Source organism: Aythya ferina, assembly GCF_964211825.1.
Source record: "Aythya ferina genome assembly, contig: HAP1_SCAFFOLD_29, whole genome shotgun sequence".
NCBI classification, from domain to species: domain Eukaryota; kingdom Metazoa; phylum Chordata; class Aves; order Anseriformes; family Anatidae; genus Aythya; species Aythya ferina.
The window spans coordinates 1,621,670-1,641,958 of NW_028181463.1; the positions used below are offsets into that span (position 1 = coordinate 1,621,670).

General features: G+C 50.8%; 2 protein-coding genes across 2 annotated transcripts; one reads left to right on the forward strand and one right to left on the reverse strand.

Annotated features, from left to right (window-relative positions):
• Nucleotides 1–1,549: 1,549 nt before the first annotated feature.
• On the reverse strand, nucleotides 1,550–2,470 carry LOC311428079 (olfactory receptor 14C36-like; the record flags this gene model as incomplete). Its single annotated transcript, XM_084539638.1, has 1 exon — nucleotides 1,550–2,470. One exon carries the CDS (start codon nucleotides 2,468–2,470, stop codon nucleotides 1,550–1,552), a length of 921 nt encoding a protein of 306 aa, XP_084395764.1.
• Nucleotides 2,471–12,155: 9,685 nt separating this feature from the next.
• Nucleotides 12,156–13,091, forward strand: LOC311428080 (olfactory receptor 14A16-like; the record flags this gene model as incomplete). Its single annotated transcript, XM_084539639.1, has 1 exon — nucleotides 12,156–13,091. One exon carries the CDS (start codon nucleotides 12,156–12,158, stop codon nucleotides 13,089–13,091), a length of 936 nt encoding a protein of 311 aa, XP_084395765.1.
• Nucleotides 13,092–20,289: the final 7,198 nt, after the last annotated feature.

Below are 20,289 nucleotides of genomic sequence, written 5' to 3' on the forward strand. Positions count from 1 at the left end.
GAGTTCCAATGGGGTGCTTTTGCCATTCTTTCGAAGTTAGACTCACTTCAGCCTCCAGTACAGTTAACTGTTGGGATCCCCCTGTCACTCCAGCAATACAGGTGGGTTCTACCTCTTTCTAGCTTGATGGCATTAGGGTACTCTGTGCACCAGTGTCCAGTAGAGCCTGATACATTTGTGGGTGTGATGTGTCAGGCCATTAAATATACCCAGTCCAGTAAACCTGATTGTCCCTTTCCTCCTTGCCTCCCCCTGGCTGGAAGCAGGACCCCTCTAGTCCTGCTCATAGTATTAATTATGGTGCATGGTAGACGACCCACTGGAAACACATCCCACCATGGCAGGGGAGAGGGCACTGGCAGCCAAGGGATGCATTTCGGTGCAGGAGTTGGGGCCCAGCAGAGACAAGGAGTCAAGGCAGTGGGGTGGGGAAGGCCAGCAGAAGCAGCCCAAGGGGTCGTGCTGCTTGTGAGGACACGTTTGTGTCAGCAGCCGGAGTGGGCAGCAGCTGTGCGCAGGCGAGGGGAGGCCAGGAAGCGCATGCCAAGAGTGTTCCTACCAGCAGAGCCAAGGCCAGGACCGAGCCCAAGGGCAGAGGCAGGCCCAGGGCAGGGGGCTGCAAGGGCCATGCTGAGCTCCCTGCCCCTGCAGCAACCGCCCTGGCCCTCGGCCTCCTCTCCCCTGCCCCTGCAGCTCTGGGCTCCCTTCGTGCAGCCCTGGCTCTGCAGCACCAAGCCCTGCTGGGAGCCCTCCCCTGCATGCTGCCACCGCTCCCTGACGCTGCTGTTGCCCTCTGCCGGGCACTGCCCAGCCCAGCCCAGCCCCTGCCCACCTCTCCCCACCCCCCTGCCCTTGCCTGGTCACCCAGTCTTTTGGCCCTTTCCACTTGTTCACTGAAGCCCTCTGAGACCTTTGTGCCGTGACCCCGTTCTGTGTCCCAGCACTGCAGAGCTCCCATCAGAAAATCCATACTTTGGCTTAACTTTACTGTGAAGATCCACTTACTGCCCACTCAACATAAGGCACTCAATATCCCAGGAGAAGCCTTAGGATATTCTGGTGGTTCACAATACCTCCTTGATGCCACCAGTCCTGTCACGTTTCAAACCCAGGAAGCTGCTTCTTGACCTGTCAGGGTCTCCAGGGGCAATGGGTATCCACCAGTGACGACTCAGTCCAGCCCTCTCTCCCTCACCCAAAACCTGGTGCCCCCATGTCCCTGTGTCCAGGTGAAACCCAAGTACAAGACCGATGCCTTAAGCCTGGCATTCCCTGATTGTCTTCTGCACTCCAGATTGGGAAGAAGAACCCTAAGCATGAGCAACTTCATTTTATTAACAAGATACCAGAACAGAGGCCAGGTGTCATTTAGGGATAAACACATTCAGAGAAAGCCTCTGGGTTCACAGAGGACTGGTCATCTGGAAAAGAGGAATGAAAGCAAACATCTAACTGGAAAAAGAATTTTAAAGAATGCTATACCTAAAGCTCACAAACTGCCTGAGATTAACGTTAGTAAAATCAGAAAAGTGAGATAGCCAATTTATTGCTAAGTAAATAGAATCAGTTTCTTCAGTGTGGCTTTAAGCTCCTGGTTCCTCATGCTGTAGATGAGAGGGTTCAGTGCTGGAGGCAGCACCGAGTACAGAACTGCCATCACCATGTCCAAGGATGGAGAGGAGATGGAGGGCGGCTTCAGGTAGGCAAACATGCCAGTGCTGACAAAGAGGGAGACCACGGCCAGGTGAGGGAGGCACATGGAAAAGGCTTTGTGTCGTCCCTGCTCAGAGGGCATCCTCAGCACTGCCCTGAAGATCTGCACATAGGACACCACAATGAAAACAAAACAACCAAATGCTAAAGAAAAACTAAACACAAGTGCCCCGACTTCCCTGAGGTAGGCATCTGAGCAGGAGAGCTTGAGGATGTGGGGAATCTCACAGAAGAACTGGTCCACAGCATTGCCTTGGCAGAGGTGGAGAGAAAATGTGTTGGCCGTGTGCAGGACTGAATAGAGAAAGCCACTGCCCCAGGCAGCTGCTGCCATCTGGGCACAAGCTCTGCTGCCCACGAGGCTCCCGTAGTGCAGGGGCTTGCAGATGGCAACGTAGTGGTCGTAGGCCATGATAGTTAGAATTGAATACTCTGAAGCAAAGAAGAAGACAAAAAAGAGAACTTGAGCAGCACAGCCTTGATAGGAGATGGCCCTGGTGTCCCAGAGAGAATTGGCCATGGCTTTGGGCAGAGTGGTGGAGATGCAGCCCAGGTCGAGAAGGGCCAGGTTGAGGAGGAAGAAGTACATGGGGGTGTGGAGGCGGTGGTGGCAGGCTACGGCGCTGAGGATGAGGCCGTTGCCCAGGAGGGCAGCCAGGTAGATGCCCAGGAAGAGTGTGAAGTGCAGGAGCTGCAGCTCGCGTGTGTCTGCGAATGCCAGCAGGAGGAACTCCGTGATGGAGCTGACATTGGACATCTGTTATTTCTGGTCATGAGGTCCTGTACAAGGAAGACAAAGGCAGTGATAATGTACCACAGACATATCGGAGTAAAAACCTTTCCATTTTCTCATTTAAAATCACCAAAAAATTGCCCATTTCCAGGCAGATATTTTGAAGCTCTCTTTCACTGATTCTGCCTGAGAGTGCCTCTGGGAGCAGAGGATCCTCTGTGGGCAATGGAAGGATCAGTCCTGCACTACAGCCAGAGGGAGTAGCATGGTAGCAACATGGTAGGAACATGGTAGGAACATGGGGTAGTCTCAGATTAAGGTTACTGCTGATATCAAAGAGATTTCCCCAGTTTTGCTCCTAGTTCACCCTACTGCAGAGCAGACGTTTGGAGGTTTAGATATGTAATTATTTGGTTTGTGGTTTTGGTTGTAGCTGCCCCACCACACCGGAGAACTGTTTCTAAGGCATAAATCCTGGGCATTCTGCTGCACTCCAAGTAAAACCTTGTGGATCCTCAGAGGCAAAGACACTGTGCCTTTAGTGCAGTGTCCCTCAGAGATGACAGCCAGCCTCTCCATCAGTGCTGGTCTCAGCTGCCCTGTGAGAGCTGCAGGAAAGTTGTACTCAGTTGTTCATCTGAAAAGAACCTGAACACTGCTGAAAGCAGAGGAATCCAGGCTCAAAGTGCCCATCTCCAGACCCCTCACTTTGTCCCCATACTCACCTTTCCCCAAACACCCCGAGGGCACACCACAGCCTCTGAAACCCCCATCCCCAGCCAGCCTGCAAACAAGACCAGTAGCAGCACGGCCAGCTGGAGAAGCCAGGAGGAATGCCAGCGTGCTGCTGCCAGGGGAGGCAAGGCCAGGGAGGGACAGACGGACACTCAGCAGCCCCTCCTGTGCTGCAGCTCTGCCTGCAGAAGAGTCAGTTCATGCTCACTGCAGGCAATCGGTAGTCATCTCAAATTGGCTGAGACCTCCAAAGACAGAGCACTGGGCATTGGAGGGTTTGCAGCTCCTAAAGATCAAACCTGAGAGGACCACAATGATGATGTTGGTGTAGTTTCTGGGCTGAGGTGTGGGAAGGGACTTTATGAAGTTCATTGATTCAATATTGATCTCTCACTGCAATTCTCTTGGAGTCACAGTTTGCAGTACAAACCTGACCACCTATTACCATGAAACCGGCCTCCACTCTATCACAGGTATCTGCAAGCAGAGGCTACAGAAAAAGTCTTGCCTTTCAAGTAGTCCCTGCCCAGGTCTTTCTCTTGAAAAATCCAATTTTAAATGCCAATCTCTAATGCATTTTCTACTCCTCACTGGAGAAACAGAGAGACCCACCCTGCCAGATGCTATCAGCCATCGGATGTGCCAGCTCTAGAAGACCCCTCTGGCAACCCCACCTGCAGTGCCCTGCTGCCAGAGCCTCACGGTGTCAAGAGCCTGCAGATGTGTCCTGCCACACGCTGCCCTCTGTTGTTGCACTCCTCAGTGCCTCCAAGCCCTCTCTCCTTTTCTCTTCTCTGCGTGCCAGCTGCGGTCAGAGCCCCCAGCCCTGCTGCGCTGTGCAGAGGAGCTGCTCCTGGGCACAGCTGTCTCTCTGTAGTGCTGCTCGCTTACCAGGAGCTCTGCTTGGGCCCAAGAGCCCGGCCCAGCTCAGCAGCACAGCACCCGACCATGGCATCGCTTGCTCTGTGCCATTGGTCTTCCTGGAGGTGTCCCCAGGGCCTCAGGGCTGACAGCTCCCCAAGGCAGCAGGGTCTCTGCTGAGGTGTGGTGTCTGAAGCAGCCTGAAGCCTTCGCTGGCTGCTCCTTGCTGTATTTGGTTGAGACTAATTTTAGAAGTGTGATTTATGCTATTAAAGTTTGATTGTCGAACATGAGAACAGATGTTTCCCTCCCTTAACTCCTGTTGTGTTCCCAGTGTATTGCAGGACACCTCAGCCATGACTGCCAGGGATCATTTCACCCCTCTGAATGTGTCATAACAAGAGAGGAGGAAATTGAATGCTCTAAAAGTTTTCCCAAGAAGGGAATTGGACACTAAGACAGCATTTGTTGAGTTTTCCCAGTAACACACATGGAAGATCCTCTACCCATACACAAATCTCTTCTTCCTCTCTCACATGACCAGCACGGTGACTGGGATGTGGAACACCCTCATCACTCAGCTGGTGCCTGTCACCAAACACCTGCAGATGCCGTGCTTCCTTCTGGGAACCATGCTCTACAGTCAGCCCTGGGCTGTATGCCATCCCTGTTCTCTGCAAGGCTCGAGTACTGGAAGGTCTGGCTCCAGAAGGCAGCTGTACCTGAACCAGGGGAATTTCTCTCATGTGCAGTAATTATTTCTTCTTCTCTACCCAGACACAGTTCTGTGGCCCCAGTGTCATAGACACCTTCTGTGGTTTTGCCTCATTGCTGGAGCTGTCCTGCAGTGCCAAGGTGATACTCACAGTCTTTGATTTCATAATCTACATTTTGGATCCAATCTTCCTCTTCCTTCTCATGTAGTTTTCAGGTGTGTGTGTGTCCTGTATTGGCAGGCCAAGGCCTTATCTACCTGCTCTTCTGTCCTCACGAGTGTCACTGTTTTCTATGATACTGCCATCACGGTCTCTGAGAAGGCCAAATACAGCCCTCCTCAGAGATCTTAACAAAACCCTTTCCCAAGCAAACATCGTCCTCCTGGTCACTCTTCAGATTGCTTAGAGGTGGTGTGGGAAGGGTGAGAGAGGTTCAAGTGGATCTGCAGATGTCATCATAAGACCTATCTCAAAGACCTTGGAAAGGACAGATGGATCAAAGACATTCCTCAGAACTTGGAAATGACAGATGTCAAACTCATCTGCTAATAGGAGGGCAAGCAGAAGGATGATAAAGCCTAATCAAGGAATAAAATGCCAACCTTAGCCTTAACCCCCAAACCAGACCTAAACTGAAGTCCTCAAAGCTTGCCCTTATCCTAAACCTTGAGCAGGATCCCTAAGGCGAACACCAATCCCTCCCTCGATGCTTTGCCATTCCCTTGATCCTGGAGGGTGCCCTCTAATCCCTAAACATTAACCTGATCATCTAACCCCCAAAGCCCTCCACCATGAACACAGCACATCTCAGCTTCAACCCCACTCCTATCCCTAACCTCAGCTGCTTGTCCCCTTGGGGCAGGGCAGGGACTGTGAGGTCCTGCAGCAGTCCCATGGCATTGGAAGAGGCATGTGAGGTGACAGGTATGTGATCAGATCAGAGGCCACAGGGAGGAGCTGGCTGGGAATGCTGGGATGGGATCAGGTGTGCCTCAGGATGTGCTGGGCCTGCAGGAGGCACGTGGCTGTGAAAGAGGCTGGGAGGTCACTTCTGTCTCTGGATCTGATGGACCTGCAGCAGGAAATGGAACAGATAGGAACCATAAAGGCCAGAAGCATGCACATGGCATTGAAGATGATGGTGAGGCACCTTCTGTTCTGGTCAGGTGAGAGACCACAGGAAGGCTGATGGCATGGGAGTCATGCTTGAGGTATAGTTTGTGAGACCATAGAATCAGAGAATGGCTCCTGTTGGAAGCGACCTTAAAGGTCATCTAGTTCCAACCCCCAGCCATTAGCAGGGATGCCCCCCATGAGGTCAGGTTGCCCATGGCATCATCTAACCTACCCTTGATCAGCTCCAGGGATGGGGCATTCACAGCTTCTCTGGGCAACCTGTTCCAGTGCCTCACCTCCCTCTGAGTGAAGAGTTTCCTCCTAACCTCTAATCTAAATCTCCCCTCTTTTAGCTTAAAAACATTCACCCTTGTCCTATCATTATCTAATTGAACAAAGAGTCACTCTCCATCTTTTTATAGGCTCCCTTGAAGTATTGAAAGGCCACAAAGAGGTCACCCCGGAGCCTTCTTTTCTCCACGCTGAACAGCCTCAGCTCTCTTAGCCTTTCTTCACAGGAGACGTGCTCCAGCCCCTTGATCATCTTTGTGGCCCTCCTCTGGACCCGTTCTAACAGATGCACATCCTTCTTGTGCTGGGGGCCCCAGACCTGGATGCAGGACTCCAAGTGGGGATTCACAAGGGCAGAGCAGAGGAGGAGAATCACCTGCCTCCACCTGCTGGCCACTCCTCTGCTGATGCAGCCCAGGATGTCGTTGGCCTTCTGGGCTACAAGCGTAGAAATATCAATGTCGATCTCACTGTCTATGTCATATTAAACAGTACAAGTCCCAGGACAGACCCCTGAGGTACAAGACTCATCACCAGCTTCCACTTGGACATAGAGCCATTGAGCACCACTCTCTGGGTGTGACCTTCAAGCTAACTCCTTATCCACTGAATGGTGCACCTAAGAAATGCATATCTCTCTAATTTGGAGATCAGGATGTCATGTGGGACAGTGTCAATGGTCTTACAAAAGTCCAAGTAGATGACATTGGTTTGTCTTCTGTTGTTGTCTGATGTGGTCACTCTATTGTAGAAAGCCAGCACATTGGTCAGGCATGATTTACTCTTTGGTGAAGCCATGCTGGCTGTGTGAGATCACCTCTTTGTCTTGCAGGGGCCTTGACATCGATTCCAGGAGGATCGTTTCCATGATCTTTTGAGGCACAGAGGTGAGGCTCACCATTCGGTAGTTCCATGGGTTCTCATTTCTACCCTTTTTAAAAATAGGAGTGATATTTCCTTTTTCCAGTCAGCAGGGACTTCACCTGACTGCCAGGACTCTTCAAATATGATGGAGAGAGGCTTGACGACTACATCAGCCAGCTCCCTCAGGACCCTGGGATGCATGTCACCAAGCCCCATAGACTTGCATGTGCTCAGTTTCTTCAGGTGGACTCAGAGCTCCTCTTTACTTAGAGCAGGAGGGACTTTGCCCTCCAGCCTCCATCTATAGGTTCAGGGAAGTGAAAGACTTGGGAAGCCTGACTGGCAGGGAAGACTGAGGCAAAGATGTTGTTGAGTCCCTCAGGCTTCTGCATGCCTGTCATTATCAGTTCAGCTTTCTCATCCATCAGAAGGGGGTACAATCTCCTTGGCCTTTCTTTTCTGAGCAAAGTACCTATAGGACCTCTTCTTTTTATTACTTGCATCCCTTGAGAAGATCAGTTCCATGCATGCCTTGGCTTTCCTTATCCCATCCCTGCACATCCAAAACTGAAACATGTGAGAGGGCCTGGGAAAAGTAACCCTGGATCCACAGAAGCCACTTGGGAAACAAAACTTGTAGCTCGGGAGCATGGTTTTGTGGAGGTGTAGAGCTGATGGGCACATTGCACAGGATACACCTAAAGACCTTTGTGCCCTTTTCCCTCCTGACTACAACGCCACTTCCTTCTCAGGAATGGAGGAGGCAACAGAGGTGAGACAGATACACTGAGATGGTAAATGCCATCAGAAAGCTGATCCCAGTAAGATATGGGGAGGTCAGGAGCAGCCTGAACAAGAGACGTGAGATTTTGGGGTGGTATGAGGAGCATGACCAGCAGAAATTAATGATTTCATAGAGGTAAGCGAATTCATGCTATGCCAATCCTGCAGTAACACTGACTTAAAAAAGTAATGTATGTCCCTTACCTTACTGGAAACAGTGATTTTAATCCCTAAACCTCAATGCTACTACAACACTCTGAAAGGAATCAATTTTCTCTCTCGATAACCGTAATCCCTTCACTTAACACTAACATTAAAATGCCTTATTTAGCCCTAAACTCCTTGGCAGATGTAAAACACCCGTAAACCACAGAACTTGTCCATACCTCAACCACAGACGTGACAACACAAGCAGAACACCAAACACTCCCACTAAAACTTTGCTTAATCTCTAACCCAGAAAGTAAAAAAAGATACTGAGGGGGATAGAGAAAATTCAGCTCTGCCTCAGGATCTTCTGCCCCAGCAGGAGGAATGTGACTGTGGCAGGGACTGTGAGGTCACTTCTGTCTCTGCACTTGATAGGGCAGCAGCAGAAACGTGTCACAGAAAGGGACTGTGAGGTCAATTGTGTCTGGAGATGGCAGGTCAGCCTTTACTTCTGAGAAGTCAAGGCACTTGCTTGGCATGCTGACTGGGGGATCCCCTCTGCCTCCAGACCCAGGAGGACCCAGACAGAAAGAAGGCCCCAACATGGGTTGTCCTGTCCCTTCTGCTTGAGTCCATGAGTGGGCAGCAGGAGGCACAAGGCTTGGCTGTGTGTAGCCAAGAAGCTGCAAGGCCAGCAGCAGGCCCCTGGCTTGGAAGCTGCTGCTGAGGTGACTTGTGTCTGGTTGGCTGACAGGTCACAAGGAGCCTGCTGGGTTGGGATGCCTACTTCAGGAGTGTTTTCCACCCTGATGGAGCTTCCTTTGGTAGTAGGAAAGTGCAGGAGAGAAAAAAATGCCACAAAGTGTGCAATGGAAGGTTGGAACTGGCCATGTCATGGAAGAAATGTCCAGGGGAACAACTGGTCTTCCTGCTAGAGACTGAGGCAAAGAATGCATTAAGTACCTCTGTCTTTACCTCAACCGTTTTCACCAGGTTTCCCCCCCAAAATCCAATAAAGGATTATGGTTCTCCCTAATCCTCCTTCATTTAAAGTAGTTTTATTATTTATTTATTTATTTATTTATTTATTTTATTTTCTTTGACAATAATAGATGGATTGAGGTCCAGCTGGGCTTTGGCCCTTCTGATTTTGACCTGCACAGCCCCATAACATTCAGGACATGATCCCAGAGAAACTGACAGAATGCATGAGAAAAAAGTGCAGCGAATGTGGAACCTGACAGCCTTCCATTGCCTACCTTCTGTGACTGTGCTGCAACTGCATTTAGCTGGTTACTCCTGAATTATCCAAATTTCCCTGCAACTCTTGCTGCTGCTGCTGTCTGGTCAGAGATAGCACAATTACACTAAGGTTGAACTGTCTGCCTGCTGACACTAACAGCTGATAGAATGGAGCATCAATGTGGGTAAACCTTGAGAATCTGCAGGATTTTGACTTCAGAAAACTCTTCACTTTCACATGGAGAAGAGCCCAGTCCTGTACCAGAGGTAGAGGAACCCCACACATCAGGGCAGACTGAGACCCTGCTGAGTGAGTAGTGGCCAGGAGGAGGAGGCCCTGGGCACCACGAGGGATGCCATACGAGCAGTGGTGCCTGCTCAGCAGGAACCAGGCCAGCTTCCTACAGAGCTGTATTACGAGGAGCATGACCACCAAGAAGATCTGAGTTATCATGCTCAGCTCAGATCTGCTGCGACACAACAGAGATAAAGGTCTGCAGCCGAAAAGGAAAGACGTGGAGGTCTCAGAGTCCCCAGGAAAGCCATGTATAGACAGGAAAGAGGGCTGTGACAAAGCTGGAAGTCACAACAGGACCAGGTCTTTGTGTCCATGGCTATGGCTGTTGTCTCTGCCACTGAGGCCTATGAGGAGCAGACAGCTTATCATTGAAGAACCAGGGCTTCACAGCCTCCTCACCCCCAACCATGAAGCACTCAGGGGTTATAGCATTCTCCTACACTTGGCAATGCACATCCCCATCTCCTACTGCCCCACAAAGAGCCCTGAGCAACCTGTCAAGGGAAAGGATCTCCCTTCCGAAACACTTGGGGTCAAGGCCTGGCCCTTGTGCTTGCTGACACACATCCAGTTTTCCTACATACCAGTGTCACCTTCACACTGCCTTTGTCTCCTTGTCCTCACTGCCTCCAGCGTTCGGCTCTAACGAGCTCCAAGGGAGGCTGTGTCAGTGCTGGCCCTCAGGGGGACACTGCAGGAAACTTGCCTCTGACATGGACTTCTGGAGAGATGTCTTCAATTGTCTCTGAGTGCCTGAGGTTTGTGGGCTCATCAGCAAAGCCCCCAGAGGGGTGATTGCAGTGCCTTGGGCTGGTGCTGTGCTGCTGGGCCGGGCTCGTGGGACAGAGAGAACTCATGGCAAGAGGGCCCTGGTACAGAGAGACAGCTGTGCCCAGGAGCAGCTCCTCCGCACAGCGCAGCAGGGCTGGGACACAGAGAGGAGAGAAGGAGAGAGGGCTTGGAGGCACTGAGGAGCACAGCAACAGAGGGCAGCGTGTGGCAGGACACATCTGCAGGCTCTTGACACTGTGAGGCTCTGGCAGCAGGGCACTGCAGGTGGGGTTGCCAGAGGGGTCTTCTACAGCTGGCACATCTGATGTCTGATAGCATCTGTCAGGATGGGTCTTGTTCTACATGTAATGTGGCATAGAAGATGTTTTAGAGAATGATATTTTTGAGGAGACATTTTAACAGGAAGACCGAGTCTTGGTTTATCTGAAATGGAAGACTTGCTTGGATTCTGTGCTTTCAAATTCTTGGTGTGGAGGGGAGGCAGGTTTCGTGACAATGAATTGTCTGGATTGTACAGGAGACTGAGACTGCAAGAGTATTGCAGGGAGAGATCAATATGGCAGCAATTAACGTGATCAAATCCCTTCAGGCACCTCAGCCTAAAGACTGAAACAACAATGTTTGTTGTCTCCTCAGGGCTTGTCAGGTGTTAAGGAGCTGCAACCCCTGTGATGTCCTGTACTTAGGAAGCACAGAGCTTGTGGGATGGGGTCTCTGAGCATGGACAGGGAGGGGATGTGGGGACACAGAACCAGCTCCCAGTAGGGACATAGATACAAGCAGGGACATGGGCAGGCAGTGAGAGGGAGCTGCTGCCAGAAATGCTGTGCGAGGGAGGGCTCAGGCACCTCCCTGCCATCCCCTGCAGGGCAGGCACCTTCCCTGGGACACCCCGTGCTCTCCTCTCCCACCAGCACAGCCTCTGCCCTCAAGCCCCCAGTGTACCCAGCAGGAGCTGCCTCCTCTGCAGGCAGAGCTGCAGCACAGGAGGGTCTGCTGAGTGTCCGTCTGTCCCTCCCTGGCCTTGCCTCCCCTGGCAGCAGCACGCTGGCATTCCTCCTGGCTTCTCCAGCTGGCCGTGCTGCTGCTGGTCTTGTTCCCAGGCTGGCTGGGGATGGGGGTTTCACATGCCCATGGCGTGAGCCCTCTGTGTGCTTGGGGGAAAGGGAGTACGGGGACAGAGTGAGGGGTGTGGAGATGGGCACTTTAAGCCTGGATTCCTCTGCTCTCAGCAGGGTCTTTGCTCTTTTCAATCAAACATGTGAGTACAACTTTCCTGCAGCTCTCACAGGGCATCTGAGACCGTACTTGATGGACAGACTGGCTGTCTTCCCTAAAGAACACTGTGCACTAAAGTGACAGTCCCTTTTTCTCTGATAATGATCTACAAGGATTCACTTTCAGTCCAGCAGAAATAGCCAGGATCTGTGGCTCGGAGACATTCCTCAGGAGTGGTGGGACAGCTGAAAGAAACAATACAAAACAAATAAATATATATATATATAAAACACCTCCACAGCTTTGCTCTGTAGTTTGGTGGACAGGGAGCAACACTGGGGCAAAACATTTTCAGATCAGGAAGGAAGTGAAACCAACATTTCCCCATGTTCCTCTTCACCTCTTGCTGTAGGACAGGGCTGACTCCTGCAGTGCCCGTAGAAGAGGCCGCTGTTCCAACAGACTCCGTCAGGCAGAATGAATCAGGATGCATGAAAGGGATCTGCCAAATGTCTGCCAGAAAGTGCACAATATAGGTGATGATTTTAAATGAGAAATTGAATTAATTTCCCTCTGATACATTTCTTGTACTTTATTACTCTCATCCTCTTCTTTGTTCAGGACCACATCTCAAAAAACGCAGATGTCCAACAGAAGCACCATCACTGAGTTCCTGCTGCTGGCATTTGCAGACACGCACGAGCTGCAGCTCCTGCACTTCGCACTCTTCCTGGGCATCTACCTGGCTGCCCTCCTGGGCAACGGCCTCATCCTCAGCGCCGTAGCCTGCCACCACCACCTCCACACCCCCATGTACTTCTTCCTCCTCAACCTCGCCCTCCTCGACCTGGGCTGCATCTCCACCACTCTGCCCAAAGCCATGGCCAATGCCCTCTGGGACACAAGGGCCATCTCCTATCAAGGCTGTGCTGCTCAGGTCTTCTTTTTTTTCTTCTTGTTTGGCTCAGAGTATTCCCTTCTCACTGTCATGGCCTACGATCGCTACGTTGCCATCTGCAAGCCCCTGCACTATGGGAGCCTCGTGGGCAGCAGAGCTTGTGCCCAGATGGCAGCAGCTGCCTGGGGCAGTGGCTTTCTCAATGCTGCCCTGCACACGGCCACTACATTTTCCCTGCCCCTCTGCCAAGGCAATGCTTTGGACCAATTCTTCTGTGAAGTCCCCCACATTCTCAAGCTTTCCTGCTCAGATTCCTATCTCAGAGAAGTTGGGGCAGTTCTGTTTAGCATTTTTTTATCATTTGGTTGTTTTGTTTTCATTGTGTTGTCCTATGTTCAGATCCTCAGGGCAGTGCTGAGGATGCCCTCTGAGCAGGGCAAGCACAAAGCCTTTTCCACGTGCCTCCCTCACCTGGCTGTGGTCTGCCTCTTTGTCAGCACTGGCATATTTTCGTACCTGAAGCCCCCCTCCATTTCCTTGCCATCCCTGGACCTGGTGGTGGCATTTCTGTACTCGGTGATGCCTCCAGCCCTAAACCCCCTCATCTACAGCATGAGGAACCAGGATCTCAAGGATGCAGTGAGGAAACTGTTTCCATACATGCTTCTTAAGCATCCATGATGTGTTCAGAAGATGTATTCTTAATACTGTGCAAATATTTTGATTCATACTATATCATATCATTTTTATTGTTACTAGTGTTATCATGACATTATCATTCATAATAATACTAAAATAAATAAAAGGGTATTTGGAAAAATGACACAACATTTTTTAAATTATTTTTCTCTGTAAAAATTTGAACAATATTTCATTTTGTTTTTAATAATCTCATTCTTAGCATTCTGATTGTTACATCTTGTGTTAGGTTTGACCACATGTTCTAATGCATATACAGAAGCAGGCTTCCTTAGTAGTTAAAGACAATAAAGATATCATGAGGAATTCATTGGTCTCAGTATCCTTCTCTTCCCATCTCCTCTGGAGCTGGGGGAGCAGTCCCAGCATCCAGGAGGGGCTCAGGGCCAGGAGCCCAGCTGGCACAGGTAGGAGCAGTGTATTTGGATTAGACCTTGTGGATCTAGGTGACAGTCCTGTTGTCTCTATATCAGAGCTCTGGCACAAAGCCTTTTCCACGTGCCTCCCTCACCTGGCCATGGTGTTCGCCTCCCTCAGGCCTGTCATGGTTTCCTACCTGAAGCCCCCCTCCAACTCCTCCCCATCGCTGGACCTGGTGCTGGCATTTCTGTACTCAGTGGTACCTCCAGCACTGAACCTTCTCATCTACAGCATGAGAAACAAGAACTTAAAGTATGGAGTGAGGAGACTGCTCCTATACATGCTTCTTAAACATCAATAATGAGTTTATAATATATAGTCATAATTATGTGAAATTACTGTGATTCACGTCAGTTCACTTTTATCATTATTTCAGTAATGCTATTCTTAGCATCCTGCCTGATAATTAATTTATTTACTTTGACCAAATCATCTAATCTACCCATAGGACTAGTTTTCCAGTGTAAATAAAGACAATAAAGAAGCCATCAGAAATTCACTGATCTCAGTATCCGTATCTTCCCATCTTCTCTGGAGCTGGTGGAGCAGCTCCAGCATGCAGGAGGGGCTCATGGCCAAGAGCCCAGCTGACACATGCAGGAGCAGCCCTGGTGGCCCTTTGGGGCTGCCCCTCACTGCCCGCTGGGCTCTGCCTCTCTGCTGCCTTCGGATCGGGGCTGCTGCTTCCCTGGAGCCATGGCCATGGTCAGCAGCACGATGTGGTCTTGTAAGGAATGGAACCTGAGCATGAAATAAATGGTATGGAATAAAGGGTGGATAGATATCCTGGTTTCAGTTAGGACAGAGGTAATTTTCTTTCTAGTAGCTGGTAGGGTGCTATGTTTTGGCTTAGGATGAGAAGAGTGCTGGTAAGACGCTGATGTTTAATTGTTGCAGAGCAGTGCTTACACCAAGCCAAGGATGTTTCAGCTTCTCACTCTGTCTTGCCAACGGGCAGGCTGGGGGTGCAGCAGGAGCTGGGAGGGGACAGACCCAGGACAGCTGACCCAAACTAGCCAAAGGGGTATTCCATACCTTCTGACGTCATACTAAACAATATGTAGGGGTGGGTAGCCATGGGGAGGAGGGCTGGACTGCTCGGGGTTAGGCTGGGCATCGGTCAGTGGGTGGTGAGCAATTGCATTGTGCATCACTTGTTTGTACATATTATTAGTAGTAGTACTATTATCACCATTATTGTTATTATTGTAATTGTTATTATTATTTTCCTGTCTTAATAAACTGTCCTTATCTCAATTCACAGGCTTCACTTTCCCGTTTCTTCACTTTCCCGTTTCCCATCCCAGAGAGGGAGGGGGGAGGATGAGTGAATGACTGTGTGGTGTTTAGCTGTGGTTGGATTAAACCACAACACCTGGACATGAGAATTTTGATCTTTGGGGGTGGTAAGAGGAGCATGGGCAGCAGAAAATAATGATTTCGTAGAGGGAAGAGGCATGTAATGCAGATCGTGCGGTAACACTGACTTGTACAATCATATATGGCCCTAACACTATTTTAACCAGTAGTTTTAATCCCTAAATCTAAATGCTCCTCTAACACTCTGACAGGAATCCTCTTCTGTAATGCTTGAACACAAAGTATCCTTTGAAGCAAAGCTCAGCCTATAGCCCCTTTCCTTTACCTTTACTCTCTTGCTCACCCTAATCCCTTCCCTTAACATTAGTATTAAAATGCTCTATTTAAACGTCGGCTTCTAGGCAGATGTAAAAATGAACTAAACCACAGAGCCTGCCCATACCCTAAACACAGAAGAACACCAAACCTTCCCATTAAACCTTTGTTTACTCTCTAACCCAGAAAGGTGAGCCCCAGTCCAGTGGGAACTAGAAAGTAGTCAGCTCTGCCTCAGGATCTCCTGCCTTAGAAGGAGGAATGTGACTCTGAGGTCACTTCTGTCTCTGCACTTGATAGGGCAGCAGCAGGAATGTGTCACGCAAAGGGACTGTGAGGTCACTTCTGTCTGGAGGTGGCAGGTCAGCCTTGACTTCTCCCTGGGAGCTGCACTTTTGGGCTGACATCTGGCAGTGGCCCTGCTAGGCCAGCAGAAGGCACCTGCTTGGCATGCTGACTGGGGGATCCACTCTGCCTATTGGCTGTAGCTGTACCCATGAGCTTGGCCTCTTTGGGGAGATTGTCCCCTTCCAGACACAGAAACCTACATTAAGTAGAGTGAAAAGACCTGCCCAGTCAATAGAGTAGGTCAAAGTCCTACTTCCTGTGCTATAGATGCAGAAGGCAAAAAGAATTGCATTGTGCCCGACACTACTCTGGGATGTGTAACCCAGGTCAGGCAACTTTACCTTAGTGCTGACAAGTCCATCACTATACCACGCTCCCAAGCTCTACATCTACACCTTGGTTCTCCAGTTGATGACTCAGCTCATGGATGGCAATCAGGGAGTCTCGGTTAGCGCAACGCTGCCTCAGGTACGCCACCATGGTAGCCATTGGCACCTGCTGTTCTTCAACCCTCAGCAAACCCCAAACAGAAGGATTCTATGGAAGGCCAAGCAAGGTAGACAACTGTTTCATGTCCTTTGTCTCCAAGGCAGCTCTGCCAAAGCCCTACCAGTGGTGCCCTCTTGGACCTCTGAATTCCCTCTCCTGAAACAGTCTATGCCGAGGATGCACATAGCCTCTGGGCCAGTCCCAATGTGGTGCTTGTGTCATTCCTTCCCAGTTAGACCCACTTCAGCCTCCAGTACAGTTAACTTCTGGGATTCCCCTGTCACTCCAGAAATACAGGTGGGTTCTACCTCTTTCTAGCTTAATGACATCAGGGTACTCTGTGCACCAGTGTCTAGTAGAGCCTGATACATTTGTGGGTCTGAAGTGCCAGGCCATTAAATATACAGTCCAGTAAACCCAATTGTTCCTTTCTTCCCGCCTCCCCCTGGCTTGAAGCAGGACCCCTCTAGTCCTGCTCATAGTATTCATTACGGTGTCTGGTAAACGAAACACTGGAAACATGTCCCACCACAGCACAGTCATCCCACAGTACAGGGGACAGGGCGATGACAGCCAAGGGATATATTTCGGTGCAGGACTTGTGGCAAAAGTAATCCTGAAATACTCAAGAACAGGACACCTCAAATGGCTGAAGCAGAACCCATTGGCATGTCCCAGTTTGGGAATCATCTCCTTCCGTCTGGGATATGAAAGCAAAAAATGTGAAATGCCCCGTCAGGTCAATGCACACAGTAAGGTAAACTCACAGGTATTGTGCTGGAGTTGAGAAGGCAAAAAAATTGTGTTGTTCCTCAGACTGATCAAGTAGACCTAACGCAGTTCATCCCTGAGATAAAGCAAACACTCTAAGAATTGTGAGGGATGTTCAGTTGTGGCCTAACATGAAGAAGGGTGTTGATCACCAGTGAAGGAACGGTCTTTATCTGCCATCACCTATCTGGTTACACAAGCATGACAACACCTAAAGGTCATATGTCCCATGACTCTGTCATCCCACGGGGCAGGGAAAGGGAGATGACAGTGAAGGAAGGTATTTGGGTGGGGAAGGTGGGGCCCAGCAGAGACAAGGAGTCAAGGCAGTGGGGTGGGGGAGGCCAGGAGAAGCAGCCCAAGGGGTGATGCTGCTGGTGAGGACACGTTTGTGGCAGCAGCCTGAGTGGGCAGCAGCTGTGCGCAGGCGAGGGGAGGCCAGGAAGCCCATGACAAGAGCGCTCCTGCCAACAGAGCCAAGGCCGGGGCCGAGCCCAAGGGCAGAGGCAGGCCCAGGGCAGGGGGCTGCAAGGGCCATGCTGAGCTCCCTGCCCCTGCAGCAGCCGCCCTGGCCCTCAGCAGACGTGCTGGCTGGCATGCACGGGGAGGTGCTGGCGTGCATCAGAGAGCAGCAAGAAGGGCGCTGGAGAGGGCTGGGGCCAGGCGGGTGGCAGAGGCTGGCTGAGGGTCCCCTCTGCTGCAGCCAGTGCACTCAGCGTGGCAGGAGGAGGGCAGGCAGGGCTCATGGCCCCGGGGCACAGCCTGGCCCTGGGCTCTTCCTGACATCCCTGCAGCTCTTGGCATGTTGTGGTGAGGTGCCCCTCAGCCTTCCCTCCTGTGCTCCCAGGGCACATGGCTGCCTCCTGCCCAGCTCCCTGCCCACCATGAACGTCCAGCACGGCTGCTTCCTAAGCTGGGCCTTGCCCAGGGTCAGTCCAATGCAGGGGCAGAAAATGGCCCTTGTCCAGGTGACTTTTCATGGCCTTCCTCTCAATACATGCTCTTCTCATCCTTGATCTCTTTTACTGAATATAGAGGCTTAGGGGAGCTTTTTGGTACAGACTAAGACAGAAAAAGCATGGAGTCCCTCAACCCCATCTCTATTTGCTCCTATGAAGTGGCTGTGAGACGTGGACTTGCTCTCAGGTATTTTCCTCTGACAATCTCAGCAGTGCCCGGTGACAGGACAAGACATGGGAATACATGACATTCCCCACAGGAAAACACTTTTACTCTGAGCAATACCAAGCACTGGATCATGTTTCTCCAAAAGTGGGCGAATCCCCATCACTGGAGATACCAAAGCCCAACTGGAAATGGGCCTGGGCTGCCTGGTGGAGGTGTCCATGCATGGCTAGTGGGGGTGGCTAGATGGGCTGTGGAGGTCCCCTCCAGTCTCAGTGAATCTGTCACTTTGCAATGCCTGGCAGGGATTACAAATGCCAGTAATACCTCTGCCCACAGCAGTGTTCCCTCCCCCTACCTCCACTCTCTTGCTACTTCTTTCCTTCAGGATTAGAGTCAGAAGGGACCTCTGGAGGTTTCCAGTGCTAAGATCTGCTCTGAGCAGGGAGAACTTTCACATCAGATCAGGCTGCTTCTTCAGTGCTTCCTCCACCTCACTTTTGAAAGCCATACTCATAGGGGCACTGGCTGGAAGGCCAGTTCTGATTCAGTGGTGCTACAAGACAGCAGTGTGGAAGAGAAGGGTGACCAGCACCAAAACGACCATGTCCTGCTGCTGTTAGTATTCGTGGGTCCAAGAAAGCGGTGACCCTGCCTCAAAGGCTGCAGGGAGGGAGTGCCTGCCAGGGCAGTAAAGGGCAGCCCCAAAGGAGGACACCAGGGCTTTCCAGCACGTTGCAGCAGGGATCTTCATCCCACAACCACTGCTGTGCCTGAGAAGAGTGTATGAGAAATGAGATCCAGAGAAACTGCCTACCTGTTGGTTCCTTTATTTAGTTAGTCACAAAGAGCTTAGCAGCACCTCTACATGAGGTCTTTGGGTTAGAAGAAAAGGTAGAAGGAGATAGAAGAACAAAAATAACTTAAATTTATAAAATAAAATGATAAAAATAATATTTAGCATATTGGAATAATATTGAAAAGGATGAACTAATTTTGAAATATAGGAACAAAGACGTTTCTGCCTTGTCCAGCTATACTTCAGGGAATCACATGCAGAAGATGGCTTCTTTGTCGAAATACTGAATATAGCAACAACATCCTCAGTGCGTCCTTGAGTTCTTTATTCCTCATGCTGTAGATGAGGGGGTTCACTACGGGAGGCAACGCTGAATACAAAACGGCCACCACCAGATCCAGGAATGGAAAGGAGATGGAGGGGGGCTTCAGGTAGGCAAACACGGCAGTACTGAGATACAGGGAGACCACGGCCAGGTGAGGGAGGCACGTGGAAATGGCTTTGTGCTGGCCCTGCTCAGAGGGCATCCTCAGCACTGTCCTGAAGATCTGCATGTAGGAAAAAACAATAAAAACAAAACAACCAACACCTAAACAGGCACTAACCAGAAGAAACTTGACTTCTGTGAGGTAGGTACCTGAGCAGGAGAGCTTGAGGATGTGGGGGATTTCACAGAAGAACTGGTCCACAGCATTGCCTTGGCAGAGGGGCAGGGAAAATGTGTTGGCCGTGTGCAGGACAGCAGTGAGAAAGCCACTGCCCCAGGCAGCTGCTGCCATCTGGGCACAAGCTCTGCTGCCCACGAGGCTCCCGTAGTGCAGGGGCTTGCAGATGGCAACGTAGCGGTCGTAGGCCATGATGGTGAGAAGAAAAAACTCTGCACCAATAAGGAAGACTAAAAAGAAGACCTTTTTTTAGTTTTAGTGCAGCACAGCCTTGATAGGAGATGGCCCTGGTGTCCCAGAGGGCATTGGCCATGGCTTTGGGCAGAGTGGTGGAGATGCAGCCCACGTCGAGGAGGGCGAGGTTGAAGAGGAAGAAGTACATGGGGGTGTGGAGGTGGTGGTCACAGGCTACGGCAGTGAGGATGAGGCCATTGCCCAGGAGGGCAGCCAGGTAGATGCCCAGGAAGAGCGCGAAGTGCAGGAGCTGCAGCTCGTGCGTGTCTGCGAATGCCAGCAGGAGGAACTCGCTGACAGAGCTGACATTGGGCATTTCCTGCCCTTCATCAAGGACACTGAAAAAAAGGAAATATACAGACTGTTAGGGGAAATTTCCCCGAACAATATTCATTTCCTTTCTCATTAGAGCCTTCATATTATCTTTCTTTCAACGTGACCTTTGTGTGTCTCCCTGGTTGTAGCCCTGCTTTGTGCTTCCTAAATGTCCTGTACACAGCACACAGCCACACAGCTCCACAGCAGTGGTAAATGTCGTTGATATGGGCAAAAACCTCAGCCAGAAGTCACTTCCAGGAGGGCTGCTCTGTCCATCCCCCGCTGCCCAGCTGCTGGCTGCTTACAGCACTCAGCTGGGGGATGGATGCAGACAGAGGTTGTGCTGAAAAACCACATCCCCTTGTCTGCAGGTCCT